Raw genomic sequence first — 18,820 nt, forward strand, 5'->3', positions numbered from 1 at the left:
CCCGCCCCAAAACACCACTCACTGCATCAAGGTGATTGCTATACCCGCCCTACACACCACTCACTACATCAATGTGATTGCTGTAACCGCCCTACACACCACTCACTACACCAATTTGATTACTGTACCCGCCCTACACACCACTCACTACACCAAGGTGATTGCTGTACCTACCCTACACACAACTCACTACATCAAGGCGATTCCTGTACCCGCCCCAAAACACCACTCACTACACCAAGGTGATTTCTGTACCCGCCCTACACACCACTCACTACATCAAGGTGATTGCTGTACCCGCCCTACACACCACTCACTACACCAAGGTGATTGCTGTACCCGCCCTACACACCACTCACTGCACCGAGGTAATTGCTGTACCTACCCTACACACCACTCACTACATCAAGGTGATTGCTGTAACCGCCCTACACACAACTCACTACACCAAGGTGATTGCTGTACCAGCCCTACACACCACTCACTGCAAAGAGGTGATTGCTGTACCAGCCCTACACACGACTCACTGCACCGAGGTGATTGTTGTACCCGCCCTACACACAACACTCACTACGTCAAGGTGATTGCTGTACCCGCCCCAAAACACCACTCACTACACCAAGGTGATTGCTGTACCCGCCCTACAAAGAACTCACTACACCAAGGTGATTGCTGTACCTACCCTACACACCACTCACTACATCAAGGTGATTACTGTACCCACCCTACACACCACTCACTACATCAAGGTGATTGTTGTACCCGCCCTACAAACAACTCACTACATCAAGGCGATTGCTGTACCCGCCCTACACACCAGTCACTACACCAAGGTGATTCCTGTACCCGCCCTACAAACAACACTCACTACACCAAGGTGATTGCTGTACCCGCACTACACACCACTCACTCCACCAAGGTGATTGCTGTACCCGCCCTACACACCACTCACTACACCAATTTGATTCCTGTACCTACCCTACACACCACTCACTACACCAAGGTGATTGCTGTAACCGCCCTACACACCACTCACTGCAAAGAGGTGATTGCTGTACCCGCCCTACACACGACTCACTGCACCGAGGTGATTGTTGTACCCGCCCTACACACCACTCACTACACCAAGGTGATTGCTGTACCCACCCTACAAACAACTCACTACATCAAGGTGATTGCTGTACCCGCCCCAAAACACCACTCACTACATCAAGGTGATTGTTGTACCCGCCCTGCACACCACTCACAACATCAAGGTGATTTCTGTACCCGCCCTACACACCACTCACAACATCAATTTGATTGCTGTACCCGCCCTACACACCACTCACAACATCAAGGTGATTGCTGTACCTACCCTACACACCACTCACTACATCAAGGTGATTCCTGTACCTACCCTACACACCACTCACTACATCAAGGTGATTGCTGTACCCACCCTACACACCACTCACTACATCAAGGTGATTGTTGTACCCGCCCTACAAACAACTCACTACATCAAGGCGATTGCTGTACCCGCCCTACACACCACTCACTACACCAAGGTGATTCCTGTACCCGCCCTACAAACAACACTCACTACATCAATTCGATTGCTGTACCCGCACTACACACCACTCACTCCACCAAGGTGATTGCTGTACCCGCCCTACACACCACTCACTACACCAATTTCATTCCTGTACCTACCCTACACACCACTCACTACACCAAGGTGATTGCTGTAACCGCCCTACACACCACTCACTGCAAAGAGGTGATTGCTGTACCCGCCCTACACACGACTCACTGCACCGAGGTGATTGTTGTACCCGCCCTACACACCACTCACTACATCAAGGTGATTGCTGTACCCGCCCTACACACCACTCACTACATCAAGGTGATTACTGTACCCGCCCTACAAAGAACTCACTACACCAAGGTGATTGCTGTACCTACCCTACACACCACTCACTACATCAAGGTGATTGCTGTACCCACCCTACACACCACTCACTACGTCAAGGTGATTGCTCTACCCACCCTACAAACCACTCACTACATCAATGTGATTGCTGTACCCACCCTACACACCACTCACTACATCAAGTTGATTGTTGTACCCGCCCTACAAACAACTCACTACATCAAGGCGATTGCTGTACCCGCCCTACACACCACTCACTACACCAAGGTGATTCCTGTACCTGCCCTACAAACAACACTCACTACATCAAGGTGATTGCTGTACCCGCACTACACACCACTCACTACACCAAGGTGATTGCTGTACCCGCCCTACACACCACTCACTACACCAATTTGATTGCTGTACCCACCCTAAACACCACTCACTACACCAAGGTGATTGCTGTACCCGCCTTACACACCACTCACTACATCAAGGTGATTGCTGTACCCGCCTTACACACCACTCACTACATCAAGGTGATTTCTGTACCCGCTCTACACACCACTCATTACACCAATTTGATTGCTGTGCCCACCCTACACAACACTCACTACACCAAGGTGATTGCTATACCCGCCCTACACACCACTCACTACACCAAGGTGATTGCTGTACCCGCCCTACACACAACTCACTACACCAAGGTGATTGCTGTACCCGCCCTACACACCACTCACTACACCAAAGTGATTGCTGTACCCGCCCTACACACCACTCACTACACCGAGGTGATTGCTGTACCCGCCCTACACACAACACTCACAACATTAAGGTGATTGCTGTACCCACCCTACACAATACTCACTACACAAAAGTGATTGCTGTACCCGCCCTACAAAGAACTCACTACATCATTGTGATTGCTGTACCCGCCCTACACACCACTCACTACACCAAGGTGATTGCTGTACCCACCCTACAAACAACTCACTACATCAAGGTAAATTCTGTACCCGCTCTACAGTCAATTCACTACATCAATTTGATTGCTGTACCCGCCCCAAAACTCCACTCACTACATCAATGTGATTGCTGTAACCGCCCTACACACCACTCACTACACCAATTTGATTACTGTACCCGCCCTACACACCACTCACTACACCAAGGTGATTGCTGTACCTACCCTACACACAACTCACTACATCAAGGCGATTCCTGTACCCGCCCCAAAACACCACTCACTACATCAAGGTGATTGCTGTACCCACCCTACACACCACTCACTGCATCAAGGTGATTGCTCTACCCACCCTACAAACCACTCACTACATCAATGTGATTGCTGTACCCACCCTACACACCACTCACTACATCAAGTTGATTGTTGTACCCGCCCTACAAACAACTCACTACATCAAGGCGATTGCTGTACCCGCCCTACACACCACTCACTACACCAAGGTGATTCCTGTACCTGCCCTACAAACAACACTCACTACATCAAGGTGATTGCTGTACCCGCACTACACACCACTCACTACACCAAGGTGATTGCTGTACCCGCCCTACACACCACTCACTACACCAATTTGATTGCTGTACCCACCCTAAACACCACTCACTACACCAAGGTGATTGCTGTACCCGCCTTACACACCACTCACTACATCAAGGTGATTGCTGTACCCGCCTTACACACCACTCACTACATCAAGGTGATTTCTGTACCCGCTCTACACACCACTCATTACACCAATTTGATTGCTGTGCCCACCCTACACAACACTCACTACACCAAGGTGATTGCTGTACCCGCCCCAAAACACCACTCACTACATCAAGTCGATTGCTGTACCCGCCCTACAAACAACACTCACTACACCAAGGTGATTTCTGTCCCCGACCTACACACCACTCACTACATCAAGGTGATTGCTGTACCCGCCCTACAAAGAACTCACTACACCAAGGTGATTGCTGTACCTACCCTACACACCACTCACTACATCAAGGTGATTGCTGTACCCACCCTACACACCACTCACTACGTCAAGGTGATTGCTCTACCCACCCTACAAACCACTCACTACATCAATGTGATTGCTGTACCCACCCTACACACCACTCACTACATCAAGTTGATTGCTGTACCCGCCCTACAAACAACTCACTACATCAAGGCGATTGCTGTACCCACCCTACACACCACTCACTACACCAAGGTGATTCCTGTACCTGCCCTACAAACAACACTCACTACATCAAGGTGATTGCTCTACCCGCACTACTTACCACTCACTACACCAAGGTGATTGCTGTACCCGCCGTACACACCACTCACTACACCAATTTGATTCCTGTACCCAACCTAAACACCACTCACTACACCAAGGTGATTGCTGTACCCGCCTTACACACCACTCACTACATCAAGGTGATTGCTGTACCCGCCTTACACACCACTCACTACATCAAGGTGATTTCTGTACCCGCTCTACACACCACTCATTACACCAATTTGATTGCTGTGCCCACCCTACACAACACTCACTACACCAAGGTGATTGCTGTACCCGCCCCAAAACACCACTCACTACATCAAGTCGATTGCTGTACCCGCCCTACAAACAACACTCACTACACCAAGGTGATTTCTGTCCCCGACCTACACACCACTCACTACATCAAGGTGATTGTTGTACCCGCCCTACACACCACTCACTACACCAAGGTGATTGCTGTACCCACCCTACAAACAACTCACTACATCAAGGTGATTGCTGTACCCGCCCCAAAACACCACTCACTACATCAAGGTGATTGCTGTACCCGCCCTGCACACCACTCACAACATCAAGGTGATTGCTGTGCCCGCCCTACACACCACTCACAACATCAAGGTGATTGCTGTACCCGCCCTACACACCTCTTACTACACCGAGGTGATTGCTGTACCTACGCTACACACAACTCACTACATCAAGGTGATTGCTGTACCCGCCCTACACAACACTCACTACATCAAGGTGATTGCTGTACCCGCCCTACACACGACTCACTACACCAAGGTGATTGCTGTACCCGCTCTACACACAACTCACTACACCAAGGTGATTGCTGTAACCGCCCTACACACAACTCACTACACCAAGGTGATTGCTGTACCCGCCCTACACACCACTCACTGCACCGAGGTAATTGCTGTACCTACCCTACACACCACTCACTACATCAAGGTGATTGCTGTAACCGCCCTACACACAACTCACTACACCAAGGAGATTGCTGTACCAGCCCTACACACCACTCACTGCAAAGAGGTGATTGCTGTACCCGCCCTACACACGACTCACTGCACCGAGGTGATTGTTGTACCCGCCCTACACACAACACTCACTACATCAAGGTGATTGCTGTACCCGCCCTACACACCACTCACTACACCAAGGTGATTGCTGTACCTGCCCTTCACACCACTCACTACATCAAGGTGATTGCTGTACCCGTCCTACAAAGAACTCACTAAACCAATGTGATTGCTGTACCTACCCTACACACCACTCACTACATCAAGGTGATTGCTGTACCTACCCTACACACCACTCACTACATCAAGGTGATTGCTGTACCCACCCTACACACCACTCACTACATCAAGTTGATTGTTGTACCCGCCCTACAAACAACTCACTACATCAAGGCGATTGCTGTACCCGCCCTACACACCAGTCACTACACCAAGGTGATTGTTGTACCCGCCCTACAAACAACACTCACTACATCAAGGTGATTGCTGTACCCGCACTACACACCACTCACTCCACCAAGGTGATTGCTGTACCCGCCCTACACACCACTCACTACACCAATTTGATTCCTGTACCTACCCTACACACAACTCACTACATCAAGGTGATTGCTGTACCCACCCTACACACCACTCACTACGTCAAGGTGATTGCTGTACCGACCCTACACACCACTCACTACATCAAGGTGATTGCTGTACCCACCCTACACACCACTCACTACATCAAGTTGATTGTTGTACCCGCCCTACAAACAAGTCACTACATCAAGGTGATTGCTGTACCCGCCCAAAAAAACACCACTCACTACACCAAGGTGATTTCTGTACCCGCCCTACACACCACTCACTACATCAAGGTGATCGCTGTACCCACCCTACACAACACTCAGTACATCAATTTGATTGCTGTACCGGCCCCAAAACACCACTCACTACACCAAGGTGATTGCTGTACCCATCCAACACACCACTCACTACGTCAATGTATTTTCTGTACCCACCTACACACCACTCACTACGTCAATGTGATTTCTGTACCCGCCCTACACACAACTCACTACACCAAGGTGATTGCTGTACCCGCCCTACACACCACTCACTACACCAAGGTGATTGCTGTACCCACCCTACACACCACTCACTGCACCGAGGTGATTGTTGTACCCGCCCTACACACCACTCACTACATCAAGGTGATTGATGTACCCACCCTACACACCACTCACTACATCAAGTTGATTGTTGTACCCGCCCTACAAACAAGTCACTACATCAAGGCGATTGCTGTACCCGCCCTACACACCAGTCACTACACCAAGGTGATTCCTGTACCCGCCCTACACACCACTCACTACATCAAGTTGATTGTTCTACCCGCCCTACAAACAAGTCACTACATCAAGGCGATTGCTGTACCCGCCCTACACACCAGTCACTACACCAAGGTGATTGATGTACCCACCCTACACACCACTCACTACATCAAGTTGATTGTTGTACCCGCCCTACAAACAAGTCACTACATCAAGGCGATTGCTGTACCCGCCCAAAAAAACACCACTCACTACACCAAGGTGATTTCTGTACCCGCCCTACACACCACTCACTACACCAAGGTGATTGCTGTACCCACCCTACACAACACTCACTACATCAATTTGATTGCTGTACCCGCCCCAAAACACCACTCACTACACCAAGGTGATTGCTGTACCCATCCTACACACCACTCACTACGTCAATGTATTTTCTGTACCCACCTACACACCACTCACTACGTCAATGTGATTTCTGTACCCACCTACACACCACTCACTACGTCAATGTGATTACTGTACCAGCCCTACACACCACTCACTACACCAAGGTGATTGCTGTTCAATTTAATTCACGTAAAAGCAAGCGAACACCGCTCGCATTCTCGCATAGTCATTTAACCGTAGACACAGGGTTTTACCTAACTTGAACTACAAAGATCTACAGCCCATCGCAGAGGGTGGAATGCAGGAATGTACGGAATAAACAACCAGCTCTGTGACTTATCGTGACAGTCAACAGCAGTCTGTGCATTTACTTTACATGTATTCCACAAGTCACGTTCAGTGACAACAATGGGAAGAACTCTACTGTTGCCTTTGTTTGCGTGTCTCCTGTTGCGTATTACAGTGTTAATGAATGTAGATGATTTGTGGGGTAATTCTGAACAGGAGTTTTCATATCTTATAATATTAGTCAAGTCCACAAATATTGAAACTGGAGACTACATACGGTATTTGGGCATACACACGTTTATATTATCTCTCACTTAAGACACTTTCCCCAAGTATGAGTTCCGTGGAGTGTGAACCTTCTGACGTACGGACCTCCCCCTATGAAGCTCACAGTGTAATGAGCTGAAGCAGTGGAGTCAGTTTTTACACAAAGGCTGCAGATGTTACGTCTATTATCTGAAATGAAAATATGATTGTTGTTGTTATTTAGCATATAATGCACAATAAACTGGAGAAGTCTAGACTGGCCAAAGTATTGTAGAGTTGCTTGGGGATTTTCAGATATGTTTGTTCCAGGTTCTAGATGAGAGACTTGTTTTTTAATCTTATTAGAAAGACAAAGTCTGTTTTTTCAAGAGGATCGTGTGAGCAATAAATTCTACAAATATCAGAATACTCCTCCCCTAGATACATATTCCGCTGAACTATGATTGAGCACATTTTGTTGGAGTAAGATAAGAAACGTCACCGGTACTGATAGGTTATCAGCAGAGAGCGGTACCATTCAGGTGTGTGTCGTACACATATCTCGAGAATGACACAGTGTATTCTATATCTTCTCCTCTTTCTCTGTTATGCTGAGGCTGCTCCTCTTATTTCAAGCCCCTGGGGTAAGATTCAAGGAGTCACCCAAACCTCACCGACCGGCAAGACGTACAACGCCTATTATGCCATACCTTATGCTCTCTCTCCAACTGGAAAACTTCGGTTCCGACCGCCAAGTCCACATCCAGATGTTATAGAAGTCTGGCAGGCCACACAGTATGGCCCAGTTTGTAGTCAGCAAGGTTTTGGCTTTGAATATTCCTTCGAGCGAGGACTGTCTGACGTTAGGCGTCCATGTACCAACATCCGGAGGTTCTGGAAAGTCTGTTATGGTTTGGATCCATGATGGATCGTTTACGACGGGCGGTGCTCCACTGTATGATTCGTGGAAGCTGGTGACAGAGGAGGACGTCATCGTTGTGGTTGTCCAGTACAGACTGGGTGTGTTCGGATTCCTCTCAACAGGCAACGCTGAAGCTCCGGGTAACTTTGGGTTACTTGACCAGGTTCTCGCATTGAAATGGGTTCAGAAAAATATTGGATCATTTGGAGGAGATCCTGACAGTGTCACCATTGTCGGGGAGTCTGCGGGGTCAGCTAGCGTGTCCCTCCATACCCTGTCTCCTGTGTCCAAGGGACTCTTCAAAAGAGCTATAATGCAGAGTGGAGCTGCCACAGCATATTGGGCGAATGACAAAAGATACAGAGAGAAGCTTGACCAAATTTCCTCAGCCGTGAATTGTTCTGGGATGGCGACAGACAAGCAGACCGTTGCCTGTCTAAGAGGCCTACCTGCTAGTGTTCTTCTCACGGCGACGGATGGAATGGATTCCGAGCCTGTTGTTGATGGATATTTCATGCCAGCTGATCCTGCTACCTTGATCCAGAACGTAACGTACCTCACAGATCTAGGGTTTTATTGCATGGACGCATTGGTTGGTGTCAATAACAACGAGGGCGGGCTACTGCTTGAGAACGCTAGATCTTCCGATGCTCGAGATAACACGTCCACTGCTGAAACACTGAATTCAACATACGTTTACGACAAAATACTCATTCCCAATATTTTAAAGTCAACCCATTTGTATAACGCCATTTTGGCTGACATCTTATCATACGAGTACACGTCACCGCGAACAGAGAACCAGAAAACCCTCGATATCAATGATGTTCTCCACACCTAAGGTGATGTCACATTCGTCGCCCCTGCAGTCGCGTATGCCCGGCGACACTCCGACAACAGAAAAAATGGCGGGAGGGGCAAAACCTATTTCTACTATTTCAATCATTACACATCATTCTCTGCAGGAAGTGGCACACAGGGAATGTACCATGGATTTGATGTATATATATGTTTGGCCTCAGTACAAAATCGATATCTTTCTTCAGACTCTTCGGACTCATCACAAAAGATGAAGAGACCCTGTCAAACACATTTGTAAACTTCCTGACGCCGTTTGCTAAAACAGGGTAGGTACATGAAGAATTACAGACAGTTATGCACTAGTTACACATTGATTGATCCTCTTAATTTATTTCTTCACATCAGTACATGCTTACTGAAATATATTTCAAACTGATAATATATATATATCGATTTTGTGGTGGGGTGGGGTGTTCAAGCAAGATGTTTCGGAATGTCGTGTTCGTGGAGAATACTGTTCACACAAATGTGTCGGATTTCAGGAACACTGAACTCTGTTTAGGAATACCTAGAGAATTTAAATATGGGACGGACAGCGACGAAATAATTATTTGTGAAGCTTGAGGTCAATATTCCATTCATAACCCGCACAAGACATGTAGGCCATGGTGTTATTCTTAACTTAACTTACACTTACAGCTGTAATCAATAATATCTTATCACTGGTATTTTACACATGTTTGTATTTTCAGCTTCTCTGATCAATTTTTAAACTTTCTCAATATTCGGCAAAAGATAATGGTATCATTTCGAAAATGTAATTCGTTGACACCGGTAATAAGGTCGACGATGACAAATCAACGTAACACAAGTATACATGGGGTGGTTTGGTAGTAGAAATTCCAGTTCAGCCGTGCAGCTTCCCCTGGGTGGTACATGGAAACAGTTTGACGGCCAGGATGAAGCCTACCTCTCCTTCACCACCAACATGACCCTGGAGCATCACCTGCAGGCTAAACATGTCTCCTTCTGGCTCCATCTGATGCCGGAGCTCTTTCAGCTCGAGCGGGCTAAACTCACGGCTCCAGGCATCGGACACCAAGGCACAGACATGATGGTGGGGTGACCGCGACCATTCAATAATAAAACCGCTGAATGACTTCATGCCGTGTAGGTTTGTTTACGATCAATTTATATCCAAATCAGGATCTTGTAGTTCACGAGGAACTGTATTAAAATTATAACGAAGGGCACGGTGTTTGGTCATACATAGTAATAACATGCATAGTTAATACCTCTTACAAGGCATGATTATTAACACAAGGGACTTCTCTCATCTACCCAATACACTCTACAATCGACAACTTGTGACGACAGAGGATAACTTACACAAATGATGTGTCATTAATTATATTCATGCAGACATGTTGCTCTTCGTGAGTTGGAATCTCTGTCTAGATTCCATAAAAGAGTAATATACTATACTTCTATATACTGCCTGAAGCTGACCTACCACAAGTCAACGCTGGGTGAGTGAAGGTCTATCATTTATAAATACATTCCGCCGATATCCCCGCTGAGCATTAGACATGTTTCGGTTTCCTGAAACTATCAGCTGGATTTACATAATGTCCTTTTGGTATGTTATCCTTACCGAATGAATTCCTTATGACTTTCAAGGCCTTTCTCTCAGAAACGTCAAACTCTGATCAAGAATGCATATCCCGTTTAAACCAAACAAAATCCGAAAATGCCCAAGCAAGTCCACAATAAATTTGCAAGTCTAGATTCCTTCAGTTCTGCAAAATTATAACATTCTCTTGGCTCCGTTTCGTAAACTAGTGAAATGTTGGTCCAATGAAATACCGCCCGTGTCTGAATAATGCAGACATTCTTCACAGTGTCAGACAGGAGATTGTAGGAGCGCTTCACAATACCCGTCTTTCTCAGTGCAGTTGTTCAATGTGAGTCAAACCGTCTATTGAACTGTCACCAATTAAAGCGAGTGGCTCCGATGGTTTATCAACGAATGGACACTTAAATTGAACTCCCCGCAAACGTCAGTGTTTAGGGTGTCCTTCACCCACGTTATTTGTATTTTCATTATCTCTCCACCAGTGTTGCTGAACTAAACCATGTTAGAAGTTCCGTGTGCCTACATGAGCGTACTTATGTACATCACAGTTTATTTTCAAGTCGTGTCACGGCGATGACACCAGCATTGTTTGTGTTGACAAGGAAGGCATATCGAAGTTCTTGTGAATTTTCACTCTTTGAAATGTAGCATGTTTACATAATTATGTACACATGATAATACCATTCAAAAGACCCATAATAGCGGATACTTTCAATGTGTTCAGCGGATGTTGATTATTTGTTTCAAACACACACTGCTTGCATGTTGTGCTGGGATAACACCAACCAATTTTAAACAGAGAAATGGTATCTTTCACATGACAATAGACCTTACCTTACGTCTACGTGCTTGATACCTGTGTGAGATCGAAATGGCCGCACGTTTTTTCTTTTAGGGTTATATTTTAGTATGACCAGAAATCTTCTGAATATATTGAATATTGGCTGTCCGTTATTATCAAACGATCTGCACTTGTGGGAGGAGAAATGATAGAACCCCAAAAGAAAGTTAATGATAATAATGTATTACAAAGTGAAAGAAAACAAAAACGGATTTTTAATTACATAAACCAATGCTAATACTACTGATACTAAATTAATACTAAACTAATACTTATGCAACTATTACACGACAACTAAAATACTACACTTTTAATACTACTATTAACTCTCCACTGCTAATACTAAGACTAACCACTATTACTATCCACTAAACTACACACTAACCTCTACTCTAATACTACTAATTATAAATATATTACATATCTACACATACAAATTCCAGTACAATACAGGATACAGTTCAGGTATCACACATTCATCTGTTAATTCAAGTCACAATTCAACTGATGATGTTCACATACACAGTATGACACAGAAGACACATACAAAGTATTTTGCGTGAAAACAAAATGTAATGGGGTCCATAATAGCGACATTAGCAGGTTCAGGACAATAGGTACTCATTCACCTGTCTTTTCTGTCCAGTCATGATTATCACAATTGTCCTCCATGACAAAAGAGTTCACTGGCGTAGGTGGTTAACGTCTATTATCATCCAAAACTGGCTCCCACGGGAGATATCGGTTGGATGAGACCAAGCGATATCTACACTGTAGATATCGCTGCAATGAAATTACACCACAATGCTTTGCAGACCATTGTGACGTCACTGGTTACCATGACGTCACAATCAATTGACATCACTAATGGCTCTGCTACTGAAGCTGCTTGAAGTACTTTTTACACTGAAGACACTGCTAATTACTATCTACAAATTGAAAAAGTTGAAAGAATGATGTTGGATGATAAATAAAATCTCACCCTCGTGTCTTTTGATATCAAATATATCAATACTCGTTGATAAAAGTGGCAAAAACCCTCGGCAAGCCTCGGAATTTTTCCACTTTTATCAACTCGTGTTGAAATATTTGATATCAAAAGACACTCGGGTGAGATTCTCTATTTACAGTTCATGTTGAGGAGATATAGTATTCCCCGCAACACTTTTATACTCCACCACGATTGGAGTTTCGTATTTGTCTCCCCCCAGACGGTCCCCCTCTGTATACCTGTGTGGCTCTCCGTTTATCCCCAGCGTGAGACGAACTGGGGTGGTCCGAGTATCATGGTGTGGGGTGGAATGGGTCCTGCACAGAGGGACGGCCCTGTGGTCTTGAAGAACATCGGTCCAGGGAGACGCAATGGTGACACAGCAGCTCGGTACATTGATCAAGTCTTGAGACCACACGCCATACCTCATTTGACACGTCGCCGCAAGTCGCCGCAACCACGAGTTTCAGCATGATAATGCCCATGCCCATACTGCGAGATCAACACGAGACTTCCTCCAGCAGAATGGCATGAGAACCATGCAGTGGCCTGTCCTCAGACCCGATTTAAATCCCATTGAGCACCTGTCGGGCGAGATTCAAAGACGGCTGAATGACGTCCGACCAAGGTCGACAACTGCAACTGAACTGCGTCAGGCGTTCCTCAGAGTGTTGGCACAAGTACCTATAGCCTTCATCAACCGCCTCATACATTCCATGTATCGACGTTGCATTGCAGTCATCAATGCACATGGCGGACACACGAGACACTGACTTGTGATGTCATTTTCTCAGAGACTAGTGTTTCACTTTAAGAACATTTGACACTTTCATTTCAACCTTAGTGATCAGTTTTGATTAGTTTGATCTTTTTAATATGTCTCAAAGTATGTTTACAGTGTTTGTACAAATAAGGTTTCTCATAAATCTATCCATGGTGACGTTTCTTTTGCGGTTCAGTGTACATTATATATATAGAGATCTCTGTTATGAATGCATCATAGTAAAAGCTGAAAAATATTATAACGCTTTGTTACAATTTTACTCCACAATTACCTTTACAATACTCGCATAATTTCAGTATTTACTACACAATTACCATATGAATAAACTACACGATTCTACAATACACGAAAAGAGTTTGTTTGTATGTTGTTAAACGCTGCACCCACTAATATTACAGCTATATGAAGGCCGTCTCTAAATAATCTAGTCTTGACTAGATAATACAGTGATTGACATCATGAGCATCGATCTACGCAATTCGGATACGATGGCATGCGGCAACTAAGTCAGCCGATTCCGTTAATCGCCTCTTATGACAAGCATTGGCTAGATGGATACAAGTTTATACAAGCATTTATATTTTAAATAAATATGATCACTTAACTACTTTTAATTTAATTCAGTGTTTTGGCAATGTTAGTTGTTTATTGTCTGTCATTTGGCCTTTTTCGTATTTGACTACACACTGAGGTCATTTCCAATTTTCACCGCTAAAATGTAAACACAAACTGAAAATTGTAAGTTCAGTGCTTCATAGGATGATGATGAGTATTGGTGTGATGATTCTTTTGATAGTTTTATACTCTTTTTATAGAGTGATTCTAACCCCTTCATATTCACGTTTTTTTATGTAATCTCGAAACGTAGATGAAAGTGTCATCTGTAAACGTAGATGAAAGTGTCATCTGTAAACGTAGATGAAAGTGTCATCTGTAAACGTAGATGAAAGTGTTATCTGTAAACGTAGATGAAAGTGTCATCTCGAAACGTGGATGAAAGTGTCATCTGTAAACGTAGATGAAAGTGTCATCTGTAAACGTAGATGAAAGTGTCATCTGTAAACGTAGATGAAAGTGTCATCTGGAAACGTAGATGAAAGTGTCATCTGGAAACGTAGATGAAAGTGTCATCTGTAAACGTAGATGAAAGTGTAATTTGTAAACGTAGATGAAAGTGTAATCTGTAAACGTAGATGATACTTTCACCTACGTAGATGGTACTAGTATTTTATGGGCGTCCAAGTCAAAGGATACCGCACTGGGACTTAGTGCCAAAACGTCAACAATACTTATTCCACTAGTGACAACACTTTAAAATACTCCCCGTTGCGTTGATTGAAGCCAATGACATACAATGTAAATGATTTCTGGAGAAATTCTGGACAGAAACGTTCACCTCTTTATGATGTTTGTTAAATCTACAAATAATGTTACTCGTGACTGAAAGGCATTTGAGCATACATGCGTCCACATTATCTCTCACTCGCACTATATGAAAGAGTGTTATAACGAAACATTCCTTGTAGTGTGAACCGTCCGACGTACGGACCTCGCTCTGTGAAGGTTAGCAGTGTAATGAGCTGACCCATTGGAGTCAGTTTTTACATAAAGGCTGAACATGTTAAGTATATTATCTGAAATGAAAGTGGGTCGTGCACACAGTAGTATTAGAATATTCCTTCCCTAGATACATATTCCGCTGAACTATGATTGAGCACATTTTGTTGGAGTAAGATAAGAAACGTCACCGGTACTGATAGGTTATCAGCGGAGAGCAGTAGAATTCAGGTGTGTGTCGTACACATATCTCGAGAATGACACAGTGTATTCTATATCTTCTCCTCTTTCTCTGTTATGCTGAGGCTGCTCCTCTTATTTCAAGCCCCTGGGGTAAGATTCAAGGAGTCACCCAAACCTCACCGACCGGCAAGACGTACAACGCCTATTATGCCATACCTTATGCTCTCTCTCCAACTGGCAAACTCCGGTTCCGACCGCCAAGTCCACATCCAGGTGTTATAGAAGTCTGGCAGGCCACACAGTATGGCCCAGTTTGTAGTCAGCAAGGTTTTGGCTTCGGCATTTTGAATATTCCTTCGAGCGAGGACTGTCTGACGTTAGGCGTCCATGTACCAACATCCGGAGGTTCTGGAAAGTCTGTTATGGTTTGGATCCATGGTGGATCGTTTAAGACGGGCGGTGCTCCACTGTATGAGCCGTGGAAGCTGGTGACAGAGGAGGACGTCATCGTTGTGGTTGTCCAGTACAGACTGGGTGTGTTCGGATTCCTCTCAACACGCAACGCTGAAGCTCCGGGTAACTTTGGGTTACTTGACCAGGTTCTCGCATTGGAATGGGTTCAGAAAAATATTGGATCATTTGGAGGAGATCCTGACAGTGTCACCATTGTCGGGGAGTCTGCGGGGTCAGCTAGCGTGTCCCTCCATACCCTGTCTCCTGTGTCCAAGGGACTCTTCAAAAGAGCTATAATGCAGAGTGGAGCTGCCACAGCGTATTGGGCGAATGACAAAAGATACAGAGAGAAGCTTGACCAAATTTCCTCAGCCGTGAATTGTTCTGGGATGGCGACAGACAAGCAGACCGTTGCCTGTCTAAGAGGCCTACCTGCTAGTGTTCTTCTCACGGCGACGGATGGAATGGATTCCGAGCCTGTTGTTGATGGATATTTCATGCCAGCTGATCCTGCTACCTTGATCCAGAACGTAACGTACCTCACAGATCTAGGGTTTTATTGCATGGACGCATTGGTTGGTGTCAATAACAACGAGGGCGGGCTACTGCTTGAGAACGCTAGATCTTCCGATGCTCGAGATAACACGTCCACTGCTGAAACACTGAATTCAACATACGTCTATGACAAAACACTCGTTCCCAATATCTTAAAGTCAACTTATGGACAGTATGACGCCATTTTGGCTGACGTCATATCATACGAGTACACGTCACCGCGAACAGAGAACCAGAAAACCCTCGATATCAATGATGTTCTCCACACTTACGGTGATGTCACATTCGTCGCCCCTGCAGTCGCGTATGCCCGGCGACACTCCGACAACAGAAAAAATGGCGGGAGGGGCAAAACCTATTTCTATTATTTCAATCATTACCCATCATTCTCTGCAGGAAGTGGCACACAGGGAATGTACCATGCATTCGACCTTCCATATATGTTTGGCCTCAGTTCAACATCAGTATCCCTCTTCGGACTTTTCGGACCCATCACAAAGGATGAACAGACCCTGTCAAACACATTTGTAAACTTCCTGACGGCGTTTGCTAAAACAGGGTAGGTACATAAAGAATTACAGACAGTTATGCACTAGTTACACATTGATTGATCCTCTTAATTATTTGTTCAAATTTATTTCCTAAAATATATTTTAAACATAATATACAAACTCTCTTTCCGTTTCACACACATTGACAATTTAGTAGCGAATCAATATTGACAAGGGCAACACATTTTACATCGATTACAGGGAGTCCAGCAAGATGTTTCGGAATGACGTGATCGTGGAGTTAAGTGTTGACAGAAATGTGGTAGGAATACTGAACTCCTCTGTTTAGGGATCTCTAGTGAATTTAAATATAGGACGGACATGGCGAACAAAATATTTGCGAAGCTTGTGGTTAATATTTCAGACAAAACCCACACAAGGCATGTAGGCCATGATGTGATTCTGCAGAAGGGACATAACTCACAGCTGTCATCAATAATATCGTATCACTGGTATTTTACACATGTTTGTATTACCGGGTTCTTTCAGAAAATGTCCAACTTTCTCAATATTCGGCAAAAGATAATGGTATCAATCGAAAATGTAATTCATTGACTCCGGTAATAAATTCGGCGATAAATAATCAACTTAACAATAATCGTAACAGTGATATATTATGACAGCGGATATATCCTGGTATACAGGGGGTGGTTTGGTTGTAGAAATCCCAGTTCAGCCGTGCAGCTTCCCCTGGGTGGTACATGGGAACAGTTTGACGGCCAGGATGAAGCCTACCTCTCCTTCACCACCAACATGACCCTGGAGCATCACCTGCAGGCTAAACGTGTCTCCTTCTGGCTCCATCTGATGCCGGAGCTCTTTCAGCTCGAGCGGGCTAAACTCACGGCTCCAGGCATCGGACACCAAGGCACAGACATGCTGGTGGGGTGACCGCAACCATTCAATAATAAAACCGCTGAATGACTTCATGCCGTGTAGGTTTGTTTACGATCAATTTATATCCAAATCAGGATCTTGTAGTTCACGAGGAACTGTATTAAAATTATAACGAAGGGCACGGTGTTTGGTCCATCTTGTGTGTGGTCATACATAGTAATAACATGCATAGTTAATACCTCTTACAAGGTATTATTGTTAACACAAGGGACTTCTCTCATCTACCCAATACACTCTACAGTCGACAACTTGTGACGACAGAGGATAACTTACACAAATGATGTGTCATTAATTATATTCATGCAGACATGTTGCTCTTCGTGAGTTGGAAGATTCCATAATATACTATACTTCTATATACTGCCTGAAGCTGACATACCACAAGTCAATGCTGGGTTAATGGAGGTCTCTCATTTATAAATACATTCCGACGATATCCCCGCTGAGCATTAGACATGTTTCGGTCTACTGAAAAAAAGACAATTTCTTGAAAGTTTAAACGGCTTCAAACGAAGAGCAATGTCACTTTTCAGTTAGAATCAAATCGGAATTTTGACGGTTATCCAGTCAAAGCGAATAAAACGAGGTCAGCCTGTCTGACCTACCGATTGTGTATATTAACACCTGTCTTTACTCAGGGGGTAAGACAACAGCACAGACACATGCCCTCTCACAGTGACAAATAGGGTATGGATATGTAAACATTACCTAACTCTCTCTAAAACTCGGATCCAGTGTTAGTCCATCAAATAAGCCAAACAAGATCCCTAAATCCGAAATTCCGAAAATACCCAAGCAAGTCCACAATATTCGTGCAAGTCCAGATTTCATCACTTCTGGAAAAGATGGGATTCTTTGGGCTCCTTTTAGTAAACTATTGAAATGTTAGTCTAACGAAATACCGCCCGTGTCTGTATAATGCAGACATTCTTCACAGTGTCAGACAGGAGATTGTAGGAGCGCTTCACAATACCCGTCTTTCTCAGTGCAGTTGTTCAAGGTGAGTCAAACCGTCTACTGACCTGTCACTGAGCGAGTGGCTGTGATGTTAAACAACGTGTGTACACTTAAATTGACCGCCCTTAAATGTCAGTGTTTTGGGTGTCCTAGCTATACCCATGTACGTCTTCGCTTGCTCATGATCTTTCAACCGATGTTGGGAAACGAAACTGATAGAAGTTGCGTGTGACTGTCAGGAG

The 18,820-nt window shown here is 44.8% G+C and overlaps 1 protein-coding gene and 1 pseudogene across 1 annotated transcript; both read left to right on the forward strand.

Moving 5' to 3' along the window:
• The first annotated feature begins 7,992 nt into the window (after window positions 1-7,992).
• LOC139470840 (cholinesterase-like) lies at window positions 7,993-10,299 on the forward strand (annotated as a pseudogene).
• Window positions 10,300-15,186: 4,887 nt separating this feature from the next.
• On the forward strand, window positions 15,187-17,735 carry LOC139470780 (cholinesterase-like). The gene is made up of 2 exons (XM_071253071.1): window positions 15,187-16,732; window positions 17,387-17,735. Exons 1-2 carry the CDS (start codon window positions 15,240-15,242, stop codon window positions 17,613-17,615), a joined length of 1,722 nt encoding a protein of 573 aa, XP_071109172.1. The 5' UTR covers window positions 15,187-15,239; the 3' UTR covers window positions 17,616-17,735.
• Window positions 17,736-18,820: the final 1,085 nt, after the last annotated feature.

The sequence above is a fragment of the Haliotis cracherodii genome, unplaced genomic scaffold (assembly GCF_022045235.1).
Source record: "Haliotis cracherodii isolate W230 unplaced genomic scaffold, xgHalCrac1.p SCAF_21, whole genome shotgun sequence".
Lineage (NCBI taxonomy): Eukaryota > Metazoa > Mollusca > Gastropoda > Lepetellida > Haliotidae > Haliotis > Haliotis cracherodii.